The following is a 22,882-nucleotide window of genomic DNA, read 5'->3' on the forward strand; positions in this document are numbered from 1 at the left end:
CTAATTACCTCTCCTTTTTCTTTTAGTTTGTTTTTATTTTGGGACCACACCTGGCAAAGCTCAGGGGTTACTCCTGTCTCTGCACTCAGGAATCACTCCTGGTGGGCTCAGGGGGCTATATGGGATGGCGGGGATGGAACCTGGATCAGCGACTTGCAAGGCAAGAATTCTCCCTGCTGCACGATCACCCTAACTCCTAAATTTGTATTTTAAATTTCTGCCTTCGTAGCCTGTGAAATACTTCTTTATTTTCACTTGTCTGAAGGCATTAAAAAGTTGAAGAATTGGGGCCAGAGCGATAGCACAGTGGGTAGGGCGTTTGCCTTGCACTCGGCTGACCTGGCTTCGATTCCCGGCATCCCATATGGTCCTCCAAGTACTGCCAGTAGTAATTTCTGAGTGCAGAGCCAGGAGTAACCTCTGAGCATCACTGGGTATGACCCAAAAAGCAAAAGATAAATAAAAATAAAGAGTTGAAGACTGGGACCGGAGAGAAAGTACAGGAGGTAAGGTGCTTGCTTTACAAGCTGCTAACCCCAGTTTGAGTCCCTGGCACTCTCATGTTCCAAGTATGTCAAGAGGTCACTTCTGAGTACTGCTGGATGTGACTCAAAGCAAAAACATTGTCCAGTGATCTCCTTCCCATAAAGCAGAAGGATAATAGATGACACAAGCTTGTCGACTGGGTGAGCTGGGCAGCGAGCTGGGGTTACTATATGTGGTGGGAATAGGGACAAGTGACACCGTTGGTGGCAGCCAGCTGTTGCCAAGCGAGCTGGGACAACTGAAGTGGAAATGGTAAGGGGAAAGAGCAATGGTCCGTGGGGCCCAAGTGTGGAGAACTCGAGAAGCAGGGCTGAGGAGGTCAAGATCAAAGAGGCATTTCCACAAAGGACTTGCAAGATGCGCAGAAGGATCATGCTGTGTTCCTGGGAACCAGAGGAACAATGAGTAAAATGCTTTGAAGTTAGGAAATATCCCAGTCCTATCTGAATATTCACTCTGAAAGCTACTGAACTGTAGTCTGCAAGGGTGCAAGCAATCTCAATAGGCTGTTTTATGACAGAGAAGAGAAATGCTAAAACAGGATTAGGAGTTTAGATCTATTCCAAACATTTAAGTTAGCGTTTACATTTAAATATTTAACTAGTTAAGATAAACGTGGACTCTGTATCCTGTCAGGGTGCAATGAAAACCTCATTTCACTGGGGATGTCAGGTGCAGTGGAAACCCCACCTCACTTGGAGTGTTGCAGTGTAGTAGGGACCCTACCAAACTAGGGAAACTGTGCCATCAGGGGCACCAAGTCTGGCAGAACCTCTCTCTGCCTCCTGCCTATGGGCTCCCTGCAGTTCATTGCTTTGTAATTTTAACCAGACAGCTTCAGGACAGCAGGACAGCGGGTAGATGTCTAGTAGGCACAGAGTGGCACATGGAGGCCCACATTCAGCCCTGCAAGAGAGGAAACTGGGTACTCATCACAACAGGAGGGACCTGAAAGCCTGCTGCACATGCCTAAAGGACCTGACCAGCATCCCTGCCCCTTGGCCTTTTGTCAGCAAATGGGCAGCCCCAGCCAAAGGAAGTTTGACTCCAACTTCCCAGGTCCTGCTTTTGCATGGCTCCAGCCCCAGTGGGCCCTCCCAACATTCATGGTTCCCGCACCATCCTTCACTCTCAGAACTTCAGCCAGTTCCCAAACACAGAATCTCAAACCCATTCACATGCCTAAATTTCCTTGCTGCTACCATTAAGTATTACCATGAAGTAGTTACTAGGATGAGGACTGGTTACCAGAGTGAGGACTGGTTACCAGGAAGAGAGCTGGCTACTAAGAGGAGAACTGGTTACCAGAGAGAGTATTAGTCACAAGGAAGAGAACTAGTTACTAGGGTTAGGACTGGTTATCAGAGAGAATACTGGTCACAAGAAAGAGGTCTAGTTACTAGGCTGAGAACTGGTTACTAGATAGAAGATTGGTCACAGAGCCCTAAGAGCAAAATGTTTTGTTTTTTTTTTTTATGGGCCACAACCAGCAATGCACTCAGAGCAAAATCTTTTTTTTTTTTTTCTTTTTGGGTCACAGCCAGCAGTGCACAGGGGTTACTCCTGGATCATTACCCTGGCAGTGCTCGGAGGACCATATGGGATGCTGGGAATCTGGAAATCGAACCTGGGTCAGCCGCGTGCAAGGCTAACACCCTACCCACTGTGCCATCGTTCCAGTCCCTGAGAGCAAAGTCTTGTGTGATACTTCAGAAGGATTCTGAGAAGACTTAGGGCACATGGAGGCCCACATTCAGCCCTGCAGAGAGAGGAAACTGTTCTGATGTTCATCCACCGCCCTTTCTCCTGGTCCTCAGATGTACCACAAGCTCATCTCCTCATGTGGTCCCAGGGTGTCCATAATAGTTTCTAGAATCCTCCCAATAGACAATGTGCTCCTGCATAGAAGGCACAGCCTTCACAATTCCTGTCCAGCCGAGAATTTAAGAAAGAAGGCTCATATGCACAGAAACAAGGAATAGAGGTTGAATCAGCCAGGAGAGACACCTGACATTCCTCCCACAGAGATCCTCACACTCTTGCTGGTCCTGGGCTCGCCTTCCTGAACACTGCAGGAGTGCCACCACTTTCCAAGCCCACCGCATGGTGGCAGTATGGAGGGTGCTCTTGTGGAGCAGTGCATGCCTTTCCCATCCTCTGCAGAAATTCACAACTCTTCGGGGTGTGGGAACTCAGAGGAGGAGCAGTGACAGCTGGCCCCTAATCCAGGTCCCCTGCGTCTGGCACTTATCAGGAGACAGAGATGAAAGGAGGAGCTTGAGAGTGGAGGGACTTCTCTGCAGATAGAGTGTATTGGGCAAGCGCCTGTGGGCAGGGGTGACAGCAGGAGTTCACACGGCACCCAGTGGGCCAAGCAGGGGGGCGGACATGGGGGGGCCTGGGGTGGGGAGGAGGCACTGCTCTTAGCTAGGTTTTCTGGTTTTCTGGATTGTGTCTGGGAGACTTGGGAAAAGGGAGGGCAAGGAACCAGGGCTGCGGGTGGGGCAGCAGCAAGCAAGTCTACTCCCTCAATTTGGTGGCACACAACCTTCAGAGACATTCTGGGAAGGTTGACAGGAGGTGAGAAATGACTGTTCTCAGATTCCAGAGGCCAAGAATCAAACACTAGGCTGGAAACTACTTTCCTCTGAAATTCTGGTGTCATCTGATTCCAGCATCTGTGCTGTTTCTGCCCAACTTTGTGGGCACTGGAGCTTGAGTCTGTGCAGAGGTTGTATCGGGTTAGGGGTCTTATCCATTGTCCCACAGGCCTTAAGCTCTTTCCCACCACCCTTTCCTGCTTGCTGTTGTGCTGGTCTGGAATTTGCACACTTCATAGGTGGTGTTGGCAGGTGCTGGCACACTTTCCCATGCAGTTCTGGGGTTGGCTATTCACTTTTCAGTCTTGGCTCGAATATACTGGGCTTTGGCAGGTCAAGAGATCACACATTCCAAGTGGAAGAACTGCTGGGACAAGCAGCAGCCAGGGCTCAAGCTCGTGACCTCACACTTGCAAGCAGGAGCTTTATGCCCTGCATTGACCTCTGGCCTGGCCCTGCACTCTTTAAATCTAGAAGCGTAGGTACTTCAGTTCTGAGGAGACTCATGTCATTCTTCTAATCACCTTCTCTGACCACTGTGTCTACTACTCTTTCTGGTGATGGCGTTTTCTAAAAGGAGACATTTTTGTTTATCATATGGGCAGATCTATTAACTTTTGTTTGTTTGGGGGCCACATCTGGCAGTGTTCAGGGGTTACTCCTGGCTCTGCACTCAGGGATCAATCCTAGTGGTGCTCGGGGAACCATTTGGGGTGCTGGGTATCGAACCCAGTGAGCTGCATGCAAGTCTAATGCCCTACCCACTGTACTATCTCTTGGTTCTGACAGTTTTATTTTTCTACACATTTTGTTGTTGATTCATCATTAACATTCCTTCTTAAGACCTAAATTATATAACTAGCTCCATTTCTTAATGTTGGTAATACTCACTTCAGCTCAGGCTGTCTTTGTTCATCCAAGCTCCACACTGGGTAGCATGAAGCATGACTATTTGTTGGATAAATAAAGGAGTAAATTATTTCATTTAAAAAAGAAGACGAGGGACCAGAGACATAGACCAGTAGGCAGAGTGCTTGCCTGGGGCATAGGAGAGTTCTTGGGGGAGCTTTGAGGGGGCCTGTTTACAGAGATCATGGGAGGCCCTAGAGCACGGCGAGAGTTTCAAGGGGCTGAGGTACCTGAGGCACATGGAAGAATTGGGGGGACCCTGGGGACTCTGGGGCATAGGGGGAGGGTTCTGGGGGGCTCTGGAGCACAGGGGAGAGTTCTGGGGGCCCCTGAGATACAGAAGAGTTCTGGGAGGGTCGTGAGGCACAGGGAGAGAGTTCTAGGCAGTGTGTGGGGGGACTGGGGCAAAGGCGTAGACGCAGGAAGCCAGGCAGGACCTGGTGAGTAGAGGGAAGGCGGTGGTTCAGGACACAGAAGGGCTGAGGCTGGCCGGCCTCCAAACTCGGGGCTCCCCCCACCCGCCCCAAACTTGGCCAAGCGCTTGGGAAAGAGCCCCAAGACATGGAACGCGGCCCCGCGAGGGCGCCCCTGCCTAGCCGGGCAAGCTTGAGAGGGGCTTGGGTAGAGTCTACCCAGAGCCTCCATGTCTGCCTCCCGGCTGGACCACGAGCCGTCAGTGGCCTCAAAGTCCCTCAAGGGGCTCAGGCCGTCGAGGTCGGAGATTCCGAGAGCCCCAGAATCTTGGGGCAAGTGGGGAGACCCCCTCCCGAGCGCGCCCCGAGTGGGCAGAGGCGGCGGGCGCAGGCGGGGCGGGGCGCGGGCTGGGGCGTGGCCAGGGGCCGGGCTGCGGCGGGGCGGGCTCCGTCCTCCTTTTCTCTGCGCTCGGGGCGCACGGAGTCGCCCGTGCCTCGCAGCCGGCCTAGGGGGCGGGCCCTGCCGTCTTTGTTGCCCGCGGAGCCGGGTGCGCCCGCTGCAGCCATGCCCAGCGCCGCGCCCCTGCTCCTGCTGCTCTGCGTGCCCGGCGCCCTCGGATCCGCTCCAGGTGCGTGGCCGTCGGCGCACGCTCCGCTGCAGCGGGCTCGCGGGGGCGCGGGCCGGGGTCTACAGGTCCCGCCGGCCCGGCGCCCACTTCCTGCCTCCCCTGAGCGTCTCCACCCGGCCGAGCTCGGCCTCGGACGAGCCGCTGGCCAGCGTCCAGGCGCTCAGCGGCGCTCCGTGCGCATCCGGAGCCGCGGTGGGAATCTGGGCCTAGGGTGTGGGCGCCCCGTCCTGTCCGGCGGGCTGGACCGAGCGGGGACGCAGGGAGTGCGGAGTTCGTTGGCGAGGCTGGCTTGCCGAGATGTCCAGGCGTCCTCTCGGGGAGTTTAGCAGAGTTTAGTAGCGCCCCCAATGGACCTGCGGCGGGGCTACAGGGAGCGCACCTCGGTCGGCCCGTGCCCACTGCCCGCAGCCGGAGGGGAGCCACCCAGGGAACTTCTGGGGGAAGCCGGAGGCCCCGTGCGTCTCTGATCTACCCTGGTTGGATGAAGGTATTGGGTTCGTTAGCCAGATTTCCCACAGGGTGAAAGAATGAGGGATGGTCTGTCTTAGCACAGGGATTGGCTTCCAGGGTGGTATTGTTGGTCTGCCAGGCGACCCTGGGAATGTCAGGGAGTCCCGGAGCCAATCTAGGCCCCTTCAGGATCACTGATGCTCGGTGCAGGGATGGAACCCGGATTCCTGTATGTGCAGCCCATGCTCCATGGAGCCACTGCCTGGCCCCACGACAGGGCTAGCCCAGTGGAACAGTGGAACGTGGTGTAGATCTTCAGCCTGGCCACGTGCTGTGTCAGGTGGTCAGCACTCCTGGGTTCTCTCAGAGCAGAAGACGCTGAGCTGGATGCTTGCCTGTCCCCCAGCCGAGGTATGGGTCCCGGCTCTGCAGTTCCCTCCGTGCAGCCCGCCTCCATGGGGCCCACCCCGCGGGCTTGGACCTTGATGGACTCCTGCTTTGTAATACACCATGAATGTCTTCCTTGCCATGGTTCCCAAAGTGGAACATGAGACTCTGGGGGTGGATACGGAGCCATCTGAACTGAGTGGTAGGAGCCTTGGGTGCAATTAGGTGCAATTTCTGTTTGCTTCAAGAAAGTAGATTTCCAGGGGTGCGCTGAGAGGTGTTTTATCTGAAAAGGGGACTTGGAGGCTTCATTCCCAGGTACACTTGGGAACAAAAAGGTCCCTCTGTCCTCAGCAGTCGTGCTGCAAGAGCTGTTCCCCACTCCTGGGGTTCTGCTGTGTGCCTATGTCTGATGCTCTCCACTGGTCACACTTGATGATGTAGCCCTCTTGGCGTGATTGTCCTTTTCGTCAGCGCTTCAGTTGTTGACTGAGTGAGGCAGCAGCAGCGTGGACCTGGAGGGCAGCTTCCCCTTAGCTCCCTGGATGCTTCCCACTGCGAGTCTGGGCCTGGCAGGGATTGATGCCTTGTCTTCAGGGAAAGATGAGCATGGAGACTTGTAAAATCATGGACTCTGTAAATATTTGCTGACGTCTGGTCAGCTTTTGATATTTGTCAGTCACCTGGTAGAGGTCTCGGCTGTCCCCCAAATGGGAGTGTGGCACAGGGTCTCAGGCTGCTGGGAAAGCTGGGGGTTCAGTGGGGGCCTCAATGGACTGGGAAGAGAATGAGCACTGCTAAGATAGCACTGCAGGCACCAGGGGGGAACCCGAGGCTGGAGAGGGAGAGGCGTGGGGCCCTGGAATGATGCACTGCCTGCTGTCCCTTCAGCGCACCTGGAGGCCTGGAAGCCTCTGGACATCGTGCACCCTGTGCGTGTGGATGCGAGAGGCTCATTTCTGTCCTTCGAGCTGTGGCCACGTGCACTGAATAGGCGGGAGGAGTCGGCGAGGCCCCGCATCTCGCCCACCTTCTACGAGCTGCAGTTCCAAGGGCGTGCTCTTCGCTTCAACCTCTCCGCCAACACGCGGCTGCTGGCGCCCGGCTTCCTAGTGGAGACTCGCAGGCGCGGAGGCCTGGGCCAAGTGGTCCTGCACCCAGGTGCATACCCACCTGCTTGCCACCTGCTGGGTCAAGTGCAGAGTCACGTGCAGCGCCCCGCGCAGGGCCCAGCATCCCAGCCGGGCAGCGCCGCCATCAGCGCCTGTGATGGGCTGGTGAGTGGTGGTGGGGAGTTCCTGGGAGTGTTTGTGTGTGTGTGTGTGTGTGTGTGTGTGTGTGTGTGTGTGTGTGTGTGTACCTGGGGGTGTGTATGGATATGTGGGGGGGGCCTGGGAGTGTGTGTGTGGGTACCTGGGGGTGTGTATGGATATGTGTGTGGGTGCCTGGGGGTGTGGGTATGGGTGTGTATAGAGGTCTCTGGGGGTATATGTGTATATGGGTGCATGGGGGGGCACACCTGGAAGTGCTCAGGGGACTCCAGGTTGCTGGATCTCACCAGAGCCTCACAAGCGAGGTATGTCTGCACCCTTTTCCCTGCTCGCTCCTCACTGCCAGTTTGTCTACAATCAGTCTCTGCTCAAATTACACCTGTCCAATTGTCAGGTCTTTTGGCACCCCAGGCCTCATGGTCTTCATTGTGTGCCCAATGAGGGGCCTAGAACCTTCCTACTGGATCCTGAGGCACCCTCAGGAGGGGTGCTTCCAGCCCTGGCCCCTGAAGGTGACAGAGGCCCCTGCCAGGTTTCATGTCCGGGACTCTGGGGCCCGGGGCCAGTACCTCTTGGCGGCTGTGTCATCTCTGTGCTTTGGACATGGACTGAGCTGCTTTTGGAGTGACTCATACCCTCTGCAGGATGAGGGCAGGCAGCACTGGTGACAGCTGGGAGGGGCCGCAGTGGCTGGAGGTGGTGTGGCACAGGCTGGCCCATGTGGGAGACGCCCTCTTGTTGGGTTTGGTGGGGGGCAGCAGGGGCCCTTGGGAGGAGAGCCCCATGCGCTGGAGTCTGTCGGCTCAGCCTCTGTGACTCTGCTGCCACCTCTGTAGAAAGGCGTGTTCCAGCTGTCCAACGAGGACTACTTCATCGAGCCCCTGCGCGGGGTCCCTGCCCAGCCTGGCCAAGCCCAGCCTCACGTGCTGTACCAGCATGAAGCCCCAGATGGACAAGGAAACTCCAGCTCTTCAGCCACCTGTTGGGTGCAAGGTACTTCCAGTGTCTGGGCTCTCTTCCAGGTGTGCAGCATCTGCCTGACAAGCTGCTTGGACCAAGGGTGCAGGGCAGCAGCAAGGTGTCCCAAGCCAGAGAGTGGGAGGCCTCAGACCTCAGCCCTGCACTCACTTCCCATCTCTCTCCACGCCCTCACTGCCAGCTATCCTCCAGGGCCAGCATGGCGGCAGCCTCTCAGGCAGCCCTTGCCACCAGCTGGCCAGCTTCAGCAGAAGCAGTGTCTGTGGTTGGGGTGCGCATGCGCCACGTCTCTGCCAAATGGGCATAGTACCTCCAGCCGAGGGCCGAGCTGTGGGGCCCATAGCCCTACCCTGGAGGTTCCACTCACATCTGCTGATTTGGGCTTGGGGCCATGCCCAGCGGCAACTCAGGACTTACTCCTGGCCCTCGGCTCAGCTCCTCCAGCAGTGCTCAGGGGACCATATATGATGTCCGGGATTCAAGCAGGGCTGTGGCAACTGCATGCGAGACCCAGTGCTCTCCTTCCCATGCTGTCTCCTCAGCTCAGCTCTGCCTTCCTGGGCAGCTGAGCATAGGAACAAGCGTCTGGGCCTGGCTTTCCCCAGCTTCCTAGATTCACTGTCTTTTCTAGGATGGCCAGCCAGGGTCCCAGCTTATGTGTCTGTCCTAGGAGAGCTGACACCTCACCTGGGAGCCCAGGACCTCCTCCCAACTGGTGCTCTGCCCTGCACACATGTCCCTGGCTTCCTCTGGGCACATCCCCTGCTCCTTCCTGTCCACAGGAGACCACAGGAGAGGGGAGACAGGTGGCCCGTACTTTTGAGCTGAGCCTAGTTCAGAGGCCAGCCCACCGTCTGCTTACCCCCAAGCAGCTCCGTGGCCTGAGTGCAGGCTCACTCTGTTCTGAGCTAGCTCCCGTGGCAGCTGACCCTCCCGCTCTGGCTACAGAGTCCCCAGATGCGGAGCCTCAGCGGGAGCGTTGGCAACAGCGGCACCGGCGGCACCAGCGGCAGCAGCTGAGGCGCCGGCACCTGCGCTCAGTCAGCAAAGAGAAGTGGGTGGAGACGCTGGTGGTTGCCGACACCAAAATGGTGGAGTTCCACGGGCACCCCCACGTGGAGAGCTACGTGCTGACAGTCATGAACATGGTGAGCAGCTGCGGGGCCACACGCACCCTGGATGGTGAGGTACACACTGCAGGAGGCGTGTGTGTTCCACAGAACGCCACTGGGCTGTGGTGCCCTCCACACAGTGTGTTTATCACTCCCAGGAGGTCTACTCATCACTCCCGGCTATCCGTGGGTTCTAGACCATGCTTGAGGCCTCGGTGGGCCAGGCCTGCCACTGAGCCCTTTCCTGGGCCGTGTGCTCCAGCAGGGCTATACGGGGGCTGCTGGGGTGAGGGGACTCAGTTCTGAGCACGTTCTAATTCCTGCAGCGCTTTGACTTCACACTATTTAAACCTTTTCTCAGATTGTCAGGAGGCAGCTCAGCCTGACCCGCACTTCTCCTGTACCGTGGGGACAGTGACATGGCCCCGAGGAGCTGCCCTGGGTGGAGGGACAGTGAATGGCCTAGAGGGAGCTGCCCTGTGCAGGGGACAGTGAATGGCCTAGAGGGAGCTGTCCTGTGCAGGGGACAGTAAATGGCCTAGAGGGAGCTGCCCCGTGCCGGGTGACAGTGAATGGCCTAGAGGGAGCTGCCCTGTGCAGGGGTACAGTGAATAGTCCCGAGGAGCTGCCCTGTGCTGGGGGGACAGTGAACAGCCCCCAGGAGCTGCCCTGTTCCTGTGGGGACAGTGACACAGCCCCGAGGGAGCTGTCCTGTGTTCTGTGGGACAGTAAATGGCCCCAAGGAGATGCCCTGTGCCGGGGGATGCTGAAGCAGCCTAATCGAGAATGTCCCTTTGTCTTGAGGGTGCCCCAAAGGCACAGGTCCCATTGACCCCCTGAGGGTAGCTGCTTCTCCTGGAGCTGAGTGGGGCACCTGTAGTTTCATGGGGTCCTCTGCCCATGACCCCACAAGCCTTGGCCCCACAACTCTTGGCTGGAAATGTAGGTGAGTCCCTCTAAGGGACATGCATGGCCCTGTCCCCGCGCCTCCCTGCTGGCCTCCTGGCTCTATGATGCTCATCCAGGTGGAGCTACACCAGGTCAGGGCAGACTGGGCCCCATTTGGAGGTGTGAGGGGGGTGGGTCCTGCTGCTGTGTCCTGTGCGGTGTATGCAACTGTGCACTTAGGTATACATGGCCATGTGTGACGCCATGAGAGCCCGGGAAGTGTCCTGTATGTCCCTGTGGGTCTGCATCCCAGGGGTCGGGGTGACGGGACATCAGCATCCTGTGTCTGGGCTGTGACCATCTGGGTTCTATCTCTTTTTGTTTTGCTTTTTGGGTCACACCTGGCAATGCTCAGGGGTTACTCCTGGCTCTGCACTCAGGAATCACTCCTGGCGATGCTCGGGACCCGACCATATGGGATGCTGGGAATCAAACCCGGGTCGGCTGAGTGCAAGGCAAACGCCCTACCCTCTGTGCTATTGCTCCAACCCCCGGGTTCTATCTCTTGGGCAGGTGGCCGGCCTGTACCACGACCCCAGCATCGGGAACCCCATTCACATCACCATCGTGCGCCTGATCCTGCTGGAAGACGAGGAGGTGAGAGGCGCCTGCCCCCGTGCCCCAGGAGGGGAGCCGGCTGCCCTCCTCATGAACACTGTCTGGAGGCTGGCGCCCTGCCTCTGTGAGGACTAGCCCTGAGTGCCGCATCCCACCCCCAGGAGGACCTGAAGATCACACACCACGCAGACAACACCCTTTGGAGCTTCTGCAAGTGGCAGAAGATGATCAACCCGAAGGGGGACTCGCACCCACTGCACCACGACATGGCCATCCTGCTCACCAGGTGCTCCTGGGCCCCCAAGGCCCGCGCCCATCTGTCCATCCATCTGACCTCCCCGAGGAACCATGGGGGCAGTTTCACACTGGCAGCTGTGCCAGGTGGGCTGGGCACCAAGCCAAGGGGTCTTGTCCAGTCTGGCCTTGATGGCCGCTCTTCTGTGTGGCAGGAAGGACCTGTGTGCGGCCAGGAACCAGCCCTGTGAGACGCTAGGCATGTCGCATGTGGCAGGCATGTGCCAGCCCCACCGCAGCTGCAGCATCTGCGAAGACACGGGTCTTCCCCTGGCCTTCACTGTGGCCCACGAGCTTGGACACAGGTACCCTCCCCCCACCTCCCAGCCACTCCTGATATCATGCCCTGCCCAACCAGCTGATGCTTTGAAGGAGGGAACCTTGTGCCAGTGTGAAGTTGCCCAGAATGAGTCTTTGGGACCCAGGTTGGGCCAGGAAGCCCCTGGCTCTCAGCTGTCCTTGGACGCAGTGCTTGGGGGACCATATGGGATGCCGGGGACTGAACTCAGATTGGCCACATGCAAGGGAAACGCCCTACCACTGTACTATCACTGGGGCCCCTGGATGCATATTTTTGATGTGAACCCCACCAGAAGTTGACCCCGGATCAGTGTCCTCCCCTCTAGGCCCATGTGTGCATGTTCACGGTCTAGTGGTGGGCATGAACCACCTGGGTCTAGGGCAGGCACTGGGAAGAGCCAGGCTGGGGGCCTCTGGCACTTCTTGGAGCTCCTGAAGGTGCTCCCTCTTGCCCCTTGCTATGGTCACCAGGTGGAGCCATAGGCAGGACCAGTTAGGTGCTGGTCCCACTGTGGTGGTCCCGTGGCAGGTAGCCGCTGCACCCACACTTTAGGTGGGAAAGCAGGATCAATGGAGGGCTTGGAGAGGGGGAACTGGCAGGCAACCTTACTTACCACCTCCGGGGTCTCTGCTCACTGCCCCATCTGTGCTTTCCACAGCTTTGGTGTCCAACACGATGGCCTTGGCAACCCATGTCTGTCCCAGGGAAAGAGTCCTTTCATCATGTCTCCGCAGCTCCTGTACAGCACAACGCCCCTCACCTGGTCCCCCTGCAGCCGCCAGTATATCACCAGGTTCCTCGAGTAAGGCCCATTGTGGTGGGGAGGGCTGGTAGCCAGGGCCAGTTGTCCCCTGGGGCCTTATCTGGGAGAAGGGGCACAGGCTGGGTGCGTGGGCCCCTGTGCCAGCTGCAGCCATAGGCCTGTGGCAGTCTCTGACCTCTGGGCTGTTCTTGCCAGTCCACATTCAGCATCGCTGTGTACATGGGAATGTACAGAACCTGATGAAATTGTCTTTACTTTCATAAAAATTAGAGCTTCAGGACTGGAGCGATAGCATGGTGGCTAGGACATTTGCCTTGCATGCAGCCGACCCGGGTTCGATTCCCAGCATCCCATATGGTCCTCTGAGCACCGCCAGGGGTAATTCCTGAGTGCAGAGCCAGGAGTAACCCCTGAGCATCGCCGGGTGTGACCCAAAAAGCCAAAAAAAAAAAAAAAAAGAAATTTGGGCTTCCCCGGGTGATACTTGGGGGGACCTGGAGACCACCAGAGCTACACCCATGGACCATGAGATTCAACTCAGGGCCTCACATAAGCAAGGCATGCCCCAGACTTGGAGCCATCTCCTTGGCCCGGCCTTCTCCTGTTAAGGGGGCAGAAGGGTTCGGTTATACCTAGGAGTGACCTTATCAGGTCCCAGGGATTGAACTGGGTTTAGCCACCTCCCACTGAGCCTGAGGCTCCAGCCCGCCTGGTGGTGCAGAAGGCAGGATTTTATCTCTTCCTGAGGGCTGTGCCATTGTGTCTGAGCAGAGTCTCGTTTGTCATCTGTGATGGGCACTTGGGCACGTTCCAGCTTCAGGCCATTGTGAATGACACTGCCGGCAATGTGGGGGGGGGAGGTGTGCAGCTCCCTGTAAATTGTGGTTTCTGATTCTCTGGGTAAATTCCCGGAAGTGGGATAAGTGGGTTATATGAAATTTCTATTTTTAACTCTTCGGGCCTCTCCGAATGGCCTTCCCCAGTGGCTGCCCTGGCTCCTCCTGCCTCTCTATCATCCCGTCTCAGCACATGCGGCTTTGTCTCTCCCACCAGGTGTGAGTTGGGTCTCATTGTGTTTTTGATCTGCATTTCCCCAGCCGTAAGTGATAAACATCCTTTCTTGGGGCCTGTGGCCATCTGTCTGCCTGCTTTGGAGACATGGCCCTCCTGGCCTCACCCGGTGTGGGCCTGGCTGCTGGTTAGTTGTGCAGGTGCTTTGTGGCGACTGCTTTGAGGCTGTGTCTCTGTTCTGTGGCTGATTTCTTTCCAGGGCTTTTCTGTGTGATGCCAACCCCGTTGCTTGCTTCTTGGGTTTCGTTTGTGGTTGGAATCACTGCCCTAACTGTCCGGTCTAACTTTGGATGTCGCAGTGGTCCTCATTCACGGAACACTCCCTTATTTGCCTCGCCCTGTTTCCAGAGACAGGGTCTCCTTTTCCTGCGGTTGTGGCCCGTGTGGAGCCCCTTAAGTGCTACTCATCCCTGTGAGTCCCTGTCAAACTTCCCTCCTGGGATGCGGTTCTCAAGCAGATTGGAAGGAGGCACAGAGATGCCTGCAGAGGGGCCTGGGGTGGGTCAGGCTGGGGCAGGCCCTGGCTCTGCCCTTTGCTTCTGGGCCCCTCCTTGTGACTGATGTCCCTGGCGTGCTCAGTTTGGGTTCCTTTGGCTGTGGTGCTGGCACCATGCTCCCCGGGGAGCACTTGGCTCCGGGGATTGTGCCCTTTTCTGTGGTGCTCTCCCACGCCTGGCTGTGGAGGAGCCGGAAGTTGCTCTCAGTGCTGGTGGCAGACAGCAGAGCTGCTGGGACTATGCTTGGTATGTGCAGTGACCTCCTAGTGCACGGCAGTCACTCTGAGGCTCGGGGCTTCTCACAAGCCAGTATTCTCACCCCCAGCTGGCCTCTCACTGTCCTCCTTTGCTCTGGGCCTCGCTCACCCCACAGAGAGGCTCCAGCCTCAGGGCAGGGCACCTCGGAGTGCTCCTTGTCCAGGCTGTCACCCTCTGTCGTGCCATGTCAGGGCCCCTGGGCCCTCACTGCCATGGTGTCTCAGGTTCTGCTGTGTGGCTTCTTCCGCAGGACTTGCCTTCTGCAGCCCCTTCCAGGATACGACTAACCCCCACGTCTGCCCTCCTGGCCCCTCCCACCCCACAGCCTTCTGCCCGAGTGGGCTGGGAGGAGGGAGCGGACAGAGTCTGTCTCTGCTCAGTGTGTCTCGGTTTCCTAGAAGTTCCTTGTGGAGGGGTGTAAGTGGGGCCAGTCCTTTTCTGGCTCGTTGCAAGAAGTTCTAGGGTTTCTGGGCTGGGCAGTGGGGAGGAGAGAGAGTTTCGAGCAGCCGGTGTTAGCTATGCAGGCCGACAGGCTGTGGAGCCTCAAAGTTGCAGGCCTGCAGCTGTGCAGCCCGTCAGCATTGACCCGCTGTGACCCCAACTTCACAGAGCCCCTCCTACCCCACAAAGGGTGGTGTTTACACCCCCATCTTCAGCTAGGCCAGCAGTGGTGGGCAGTGAGGCCAGTGGCAAACCCAGGGCTGGTGGTGGGTGGGACATTTGCAGGCCTCGTCCTGGCACCGTGACCTCATCTCAGCCTTCAGGGTCCACAGCACTTGTGGCTGTGGTGGCTTCCTTGTCTCTGATCCACATCCTGGCTCCCACAGTGCTTTGGGGACAGGGGGCTACACAGTGGATGCTAAGAAATGTGGTGGGATGGGCCAGGGAGCCAGCTGGGGGCCAGAGGCGAGAGGGGTGACCCAGGCTGCCTGCCAGGACCCACTTCCTGTTGCTCCTCCACTGGCCTGCAAGGCCCCTCTCAGCAGTCCTCTCCTCCTGTCCCCTGTCCCCTTTCATTGCTCTGCAGCCGGGGCTGGGGTATGTGCCTGGACGACCCACCATCCAAGGACGCCATCGACTTCCCTTCTGTACCTCCTGGCATTCTCTATGACGTAGGCCACCAGTGCCGTCTGCAGTATGGGGGCAACTCTGTCTTCTGCCAGGACATGGATGTGAGTGTGGACACCGGTCTGATGAGGGGACTTGGGCCTGGCATGGGAGACAGGTTGAGTGGGGGTACATGTAAGTATGGGTGCAGGCCTAAGTGGGGCACTGTGGGTGTGAGTGCATAGATGCAGGACTGAGTGTGGGCTCAGAGGGAGGTTTTCCTCAGCAACCTGCCGAGCCGAGTCCTGTGGGAGAGGCCTTGGGTACCACAGAGCCAGGTCTCTACCTGGGTCAGATGTTCCCTCCAGCCCCTCCCTCCCGAGCGGGTCAGTGGAGGAGAGGCCACAGGAAGTGACCCAAAGTGATGGTTCTAGAAGTGTTAGAGAGATCGCACCACTATTTTTGTTTCGGGGCCGTACCTGACAGTGCTCAGGGTTAAGTCCTGGCTCTGTTCTCAGGGATCACTCCTGACAGGTTTGAGGTCCACAGGGGTTTGCTGGGGATGGAACCCAGATTGGTTGATTACAAAGTAAACACTCTATCTGCCATACTATCATGCTGGCCCCTACCTCGCGACTTCTCAGGGTTCTCTCCAGTGAGGGGGGATGGTGTAGGTGGCAGAAGAGGAGTGAGCACACGTGGAGTCTGGGGTCCAGTGCAGGGCCTTAGATCTGAGATGACAGGGCTGCCTCTGGGGTCCCACACACCCACCTTGAGGAGGGGCCCATAGGCTTGCAGCTGGGAGAAGCCTAAGAGGTGGATGACCTGGCCTGGTTCCTCTCTGCAGAATGTCTGCCACACGCTCTGGTGCTCAGTAGGGACTACCTGCCACTCCAAACTGGACGCCGCAGTGGACGGCACCCGATGTGGCGATAACAAGGTGGGCTCACAAGGACCTTCCCCAGGCAGGAGCAGGGGGTGGGCCTGGCTCTGGGCCCTCCGGTTCAGAATCACTGGCTCACTCTGGAATGCCCTCTGCTCCGGCAGTGGTGTCTGAATGGGGAATGTGTGCCTGTGGGCTTCCGACCCGAGGCCGTGGATGGGCACTGGTCAGCGTGGACCTCCTGGTCTGAGTGCACACGGAGCTGCGGTGTGGGCGTGCAGAGCACGGAGAGGCAGTGCACGCAGCCCGCGTGAGTACTATGGCATGGGGGGACCATGTAGCTCTCAGTGCTGGGTGTAGGGCTCAGGGCCTCATTCACCTCTCACCCAGGCCCAGGTACAAAGGCAAGTACTGCGTGGGTGAAAGGAAACGCTTCCGGCTCTGCAACCTTCAGAGTTGCCCCCCTGGCCACCCCTCCTTCCGTCAGCTGCAGTGCAGCAAATTTGACACGAAGTGGATGGAGAACAGGCAGCACACGTGGGTGCCCGTGCCCAACGATGGTGAGTGCCTGCACCCTGGCCTGGCTCCCCTCCCAGCCTGCTGACCCCTCCTCATGGCTCCCCACTCGGGCCCCCAGTGAACCCCTGTGAGCTGTACTGCCAGTCCACCAACGAGCACTTTGTGGAGAAGCTGCTGGACGCCGTGGTCGATGGCACCCCCTGCTATCAGAACCGGCCCAGCCGTGACGTGTGCATCAACGGGATCTGCAAGGTAGCTGGGAGGAAGGGGTTCTGTGCTGTCGGCCTCTGCCCTTCCACTACTGAGGCCTGCCCCAGTGCCTTCCTATTGCCCTATGCCACCACCCGCTTCCTTCTGACTTCCTACTGGCCAAGTGAGCACAGGCGGCCACTATCCGGCCAGGACAGGTCCCTGCAGGGTGGGGCGCCCTCCTGCTATGACGCTGTCCCTGCAGGGCCCTCCTTGGACGTTGAGTCCATTTTTTAGGAGCATCTGTCCACACTGGTCAGGGGCTGTGGAACTTGCTGTTGTCCTCCTGCATAGACTGAACTCCCCTATCTGGCAAGGGGCCATGGTAACAGCCGCTGCCCCTTTGAACAGGCTCAAGCCCCGTATCTAGAGGTGGAGGCTCTGAGAGGCAGAGGGGGCCCCTGGGGCGGGTTACTTGGTAGTGGACAGGCCTGAGCACCAGGCCCCTGTGGTCCTTGTGTGCAGAATGTGGGCTGTGACTTTATCATCGACTCGGGAGCCGTGGAGGATCGCTGCGGTGTGTGTAAAGGCGATGGCTCCACCTGCCTCACCGTGAGCACAACCTTTGAGGAGGCTGAGGGCTCAGGTAGGGGGGCACTGCCAGGGAGGGACTTCTCTGCTCAGGGCCATGGCTCTCGTGTTTCCTGCCCAAGACTCTGGTCAGGCCCCACTGGCTCTGAAGCTTAAGCCCCCCCATGGGGGTGTGTGGCAGGAAGAGCTCGAGTCTTTACAGGTGACGATCACACAGGGAGTCCAGGGGCTGCCAGTACTGGGAGCAGGATCTCCCCAGAGGCCCTCTGGAGGGCAGGAGGGCATGGTCACTGTGCGAGGTCACTGTGGGAGAGGATGGTCACTGTGGAGGCCAGTGCTCTGAGGCAGGTGCAGTCCAGTAGGAGGTGGGAAGCATCAGCCCTGAGCCCAGTCCCAGTCCCCAGGGAGCTTGGCAGTGTCTGGCTTCCCATGCCTGTTTCTCGTCTGGGGCAGAGTGTCTGGATGGGGATGGTGCACTGGAAGTGAAGGTGGCTGACAGGTGTGAGAGGGTGCACCCTGGACACCTGCCTGGGCACAGTGGTCTGCAGAGGTGGGGCTGGGCCAGGTGGGTGGTTGCCAGGTCAGTGGGTGTGGACTTGAAGGGGCTGCTGAGGCAAGGCCACTCACCTCCAGGCTATGTGGACATGGAAATGATCCCGGTTGGTGCCCGTGACATCCACATTGTGGAGGTGGCCTCATCAACCAACTTCCTGGCCCTGAGGGGCGAAGACCCGGACAAGTACTTCCTCAACGGGAACTGGACCATTCAGTGGGATGGGGACTATGAGGTGGCCGGCACCATCTTCACCTACTCTCGCTACGGCGATCTGGAGAACCTCACGTCCCCAGGCCCCACCCGGGAGCCCTTGTGGATCCAGGTGCCTTTCCCAGTTCAGAGGGTCAGGAAGCAAGGGGCACAGCTGAGGCACTCCTCTGGGGCTCCTGAGAAAAGGCGGGCCTTGTGTGGCAGATCCTAGACAGACGCCAGGCCCCTCTGTCCTCCCTGCAGCTCCTGTTCCAGACGAGCAACCCAGGGGTGCACATCCAGTACATCGCTCCACTGGGCATGGTGACCCGTGGCCAGGGGCATTTGCCCAAGTTCTCCTGGAGCTTTGGGCCCTGGACCCAGTGCTCGGTGTCCTGTGGCTCAGGTGAGGAGACAGCCACCAGCTGGTTGCTTCTGTGCTGGGCCCTGTGAGCTGGCTTGGGGCTGAGCAACCTTCCCAGCACTGCAGCCTGATGTTGGGCTGTGAGGCACGTCTTATGTGGTTAGGGGGTCCTGCTACTTTTGCCAAATGTTTCTCCTTCTTGCCACCCCCACCTTGCTCTCCCTGTGGCCCTGGGGTCTGGGCAAACACAGCACTCCCCCAAATACCATCTGAGCACCAGATGGGGACATGCGCACAGGCTGTGTGCGGGTACCCTTCCCAGGCCCAGGCTAAACCCCAGCACCCCCAGGCATGCAGAGGCAGAATGTGCATTGCATGGAGCAGCACACAGGGCTGGTGGATGAGCGGCACTGTGACCCCCTGGAGCGGCCTGAAGACCAGCAGAGGCCCTGCAATGAGGAGCCCTGCCCGGCCCGGTGAGACTCCCATGACCCTGCCCCTGTCCTGCCTCCATGGACTTCCACCCAGACCTTGGAGACTTGCCCCCTGGGGCTCTGGGACCTAAGGCTGGGTTCAGACCCCCCCCATGGGCATGAGTTGTCTCCTGCAGGTGGTGGACTGGCGAGTGGCGTCCTTGCACGCACTCCTGCGGGCCAAGTGGCCTGGCAGTGCGCTCCGTGCTCTGCATCCGTAGCGTCAGTCTGGACGAACAGAGTGCCCTAAAGCCAGCTGACTGCGGGCACCTGGTCCCACCGGCCTCCGAGATCCCCTGCAACCGCCACGTGCCCTGCCCACATACCTGGGTAGTGGGGGACTGGTCCCAGGTGTGTCTACCAGGAGCACCTTGGTCGGGGGTACAGGGAAGCCAGAGCAGCTTTGCACGGCCCCTCCGGCCCAGGACACGTGCCCTGGCCTGTTTGGCCTGCTGTGGGGGTGGATGGTGGGTGCTGCACACACGTGCCCCCGCTGAGGCCCTGTTCCTCCCTCAGTGCTCTGTGACGTGTGGGGTGGGCATCCAGCGCCGGATGGTCGAATGCAGCCATGGTGATTCCTGTGACGAGGCCCAGCGGCCAGCCAGTGAAAATCCTTGCTCCCAGCGACCCTGTGAGGGCCCCGACGGCTCGGGCAGTGGCTTTTCCAGCCATGAGAACTTAAACGAGGTGGACATAGTCCCCGGCCGCCGGGCCCCCAGCCCTCCGACCCCCGTGCCTGCCAGCATGAGCAACGCCATCGAGGACCCGTTTCTGGAACCAGTGGTCGTGGACGACTTCTACTATGACTACAACTTCATCACCTTCCATGAGAATCTGGAAGCGGGGCCCTACCCACAGCAGGGCTCTGACCAGAGGGACATCTGGGGCTGGATATCACCAACAGACATCCCTACACCGGCTGCAGAGTCTCTGCCTGACTGGTCCCCTACCCCCAGCCAGGCTGACCACAGCCCCTCACTTCCCTTTGAGCAGACCCTGAGGGACCCTGAGGACAACCTCTCATCTGAGGCTTCGGACCCCAGGGTTCCCCAATCGGCCTGGCCACTGGCTCCCGGGGACAACACGGAGTCACCTGCTGTCCCTGGGAGTGAGGACGGGTCAAATTGGCTGAGTCCCCCAGGGTGGGAAAGCAGCGAGGAGCCCACTGTTCGCCGAGTGCAGCCCCTGCTGCCCGATGCCAGCATACAGCAGCTGTGGACGATCCGGCCTGGGGACCCTGAGCTGTGGCCTGCCGCCACAGAGCCCAGGGGCTGGGAGGTGCCCACCCTCTCCCCTACTGGGCCCTCCCTAGTGGGGGCCAGGACCTTTCTCCTGACAGCCCCCACAGGCCCGGGGCATGCCCTCCCCAGCACCAAGCCTCCCCCAAGTGCCCCCCAGCACAGACCTGCCAACAGTAGCCAAGCCCCTGATGCTCACCTGGATGTCAGTCTGAATGGGGAGGGCCCCCCCAGCCTCGTGCCACCTGCCAGGAATGCCAGCTGGGAAGTCGGGGACTGGAGTGAGGCAAGTATGGGTTGGGGGCTGCTTGCCTGGCTCCACCTCTTCCTATGTAGAGTTTTAGGCATCCCACTCCAAGCAGACCAGCAGAGTCAGCCTGGAGACGGGGCTCATGCCACAGCATGCCCCTGTGGCTGCCCACTCAGTGAGCCACAGGGTGAAGGGCCTGGACTTCCATGCTCTGGGCTCAGAGAGCTGCATCCTCCTGGGACCCTGGGCAAGCAGGCCCTAGGGGAACTGGCCTTGGGTCACCCTGCCTGCCGGGGCTGTGGGGTGGGTCTCTGCCCAGCCCTCATATCTGTGTCTCCACAGTGCTCCACCACCTGCGGCCTGGGTGCAGTCTGGAGGCCCGTGTACTGCAGCTCAGGCCGGGATGAGGACTGTGCCCCCGATGGCCGGCCCCAGCCAGCCCGCCGCTGCCACCTACGACCCTGTGCCACGTGGCGTACAGGCAACTGGAGCAAGGTGTGTGGGTGCCCGGGGAGAGACCCGCTGTGTACCGCTGCCCAGCCCCTCCCGGCTGCTCCTGGCATGGACCCACACTGTGTCCCTTGGACCCTAGTGCTCCCGCAGCTGTGGTGGTGGAGTCTCCGTGCGGGATGTACAGTGTGTGGACGCCTGGGACCTCCGGCCCCTGCGGCCTTTCCACTGCCAGCTGGGGCCTGTGCAGCCACCCACCCGGCAGCCCTGTGGAACCCGGCCCTGTCTCAGCTGGTCCACCTCGTCCTGGAGGGAGGTGAGGCCTGGGCTCTTCGGGGGTAGGGGTGGGGCTGCAAGGCCCGGCCTGAGTCTGCCCCATCTGCAGTGTTCCGAGGCCTGTGGTGGGGGCCAGCAGCAGCGCCTGGTGACCTGCCCGGAGCCCGGCCTCTGTGATGACGAGATGAGACCCAACAGCTCACAGCCCTGCAACACACAGCCCTGCACCCAGTGGGCGGTGGGGCCCTGGGGCCAGGTGAGGGACATGCACCAAGGGTGGGGGCTGGGGCAGGCCCTACAGTTTGGGGAGGTGGAGGTAGCAGCTTTGCACTAGGGAAGCAGGTGCAGGGTGAGGGGCTGGAAGAAGGATCCCAGCTCTGCATGGGGGCTCAGGGGATGTTCCCTCCCTCAGTGCTCAGCCCTCTGCGGTGGCGGTGTCCAGCGGCGCCTGGTCAGCTGTGTCAACATGCAGACGGGGCTTCCCGAGGAGGACAGTGACCAGTGCAGCCATGAGGCCTGGCCCGAGAGCTCGCGGCCATGTGGCACCCAGGACTGCATACCCCTTGTGCCGCTCAGTGAGTGCCTGATCATGCTGGGGCAGAGGGGTTCAGTGCCCTGTTGTCCCTGACCCCTGGGTCTCAAGATGCTGCCCTTGGGCCTCAGGTGGCAGCTTCCTCCCTGCCAGTCCTGGTCCTACCCTGTTCTGCCCACCTCAAGGCAGTTGTGTGCCAGGGTCAGCCTCAGCCCTGGGCTCTCCTGGCAAAGAGGGGCTGGAGGCGCTTGGCGGCTTCGCTTCTGCCCGGCCTTTCCACCCTCCCCTCCCACAACTGTGAGGTTTGGGGTCTTCTGGGAAGAGCTGCCCTGGCTGATTGGGGCCTTAGGTGGTCACTGGTCCCAGAGTGGCCACAGTCCAGCTACATCCCTACTTACCAGGCTCTGGCCTAGAACCAGGAGGCGTTGGGCCCCAGGGTTCCAGGGATCTGCACGGGGACAGGCTGGGGCTGACACTTGAGCTGTGGGGATGGGAGGCCGGGAGGCAGCTGGGCGGCCTTGGACCTTGGAAACTCCGGATGTTTGCACAGTTTGTGGCAGGACATCTGGAAACTCCAGGGTGTGAGGTCACACGGAGGTGGTGACATAGCGGGGTCACGACTCTATGCCCTGGGTGTTGGCATGGAACAGGAGCCACTGGCTGTGGGGGCCTCGGGGTGCTTACAGCTCCTGGGGCAGGGCGGGGTGAGCAGTGAGTGAGGCGTGGACAGCAGCCAGCCAAGCCACTTCCCAAAGCAGCCCGGAGCAGAGCCGGCTTGTCCTGGCCAGCACAGCCCGCGGCCAGCAGCCCCAGGGGCTTGTAGAACTCCCAGTGCTGGGTTTTCAGGGCCAGGGGTGACAAGGGCAGCTGACCCCCTCCAGAAATGGGGGCCCCTTGGACAGCTCCTGAGGGCCCTGACCTCCTGTCCCCACACAGACTGTGAGTGGGACCGCTTGATCTTCAGCGCCTGTGAGACGCTACGGCTGCTCGGCCGCTGCCAGCTGCCCACCGTGCGCACCCAGTGCTGCCGCACCTGCCGCCTGGACGACTTCAGCGACCTGGCCCGCGGCCACCAGCGGGCTGCCCGTCGCTGACCGCCACTTGGCTCCAGACCAGCCAGACCTCAGCCCCCTCCCCAGCCATGGGGGCCCTCACCTGATGGTGCTGACCTGGGCCCCTCCCCCAGAAAAGGTATATATATATTTTTTCTATTTTCATGTTCTCATCCATAAAGGCCTCCACGCCTCCAAGCAATTCCACTTTCTGGGTGGGGGACTCTGCTCAGAGGGGCTGGCCAGAACCCTGCACCCAAGGACATGCCACACCCGGCCCAGCCCTGC

General features: G+C 59.5%; 1 protein-coding gene across 1 annotated transcript; it reads left to right on the forward strand.

The window, feature by feature from the left end:
- The first annotated feature begins 4,989 nt into the window (after nt 1–4,989).
- Nucleotides 4,990–22,828, forward strand: ADAMTS7 (ADAM metallopeptidase with thrombospondin type 1 motif 7). Its single transcript, XM_004617553.2, has 24 exons — nt 4,990–5,097; nt 6,826–7,211; nt 8,042–8,198; nt 9,132–9,331; nt 10,757–10,840; nt 10,963–11,087; nt 11,251–11,400; nt 12,055–12,198; nt 15,013–15,157; nt 15,880–15,972; nt 16,080–16,225; nt 16,306–16,475; nt 16,553–16,686; nt 17,149–17,269; nt 17,848–18,092; nt 18,224–18,365; nt 18,673–18,799; nt 18,934–19,147; nt 19,313–20,320; nt 20,627–20,779; nt 20,877–21,050; nt 21,120–21,266; nt 21,423–21,585; nt 22,479–22,828. Exons 1-24 carry the CDS (start codon nt 5,034–5,036, stop codon nt 22,634–22,636), a joined length of 4,650 nt encoding a protein of 1,549 aa, XP_004617610.1. The 5' UTR covers nt 4,990–5,033; the 3' UTR covers nt 22,637–22,828.
- The last annotated feature ends 54 nt before the right edge of the window (nt 22,829–22,882 follow it).

The sequence above is a fragment of the Sorex araneus genome, chromosome 6 (genome assembly GCF_027595985.1).
Source record: "Sorex araneus isolate mSorAra2 chromosome 6, mSorAra2.pri, whole genome shotgun sequence".
NCBI lineage: Eukaryota > Metazoa > Chordata > Mammalia > Eulipotyphla > Soricidae > Sorex > Sorex araneus.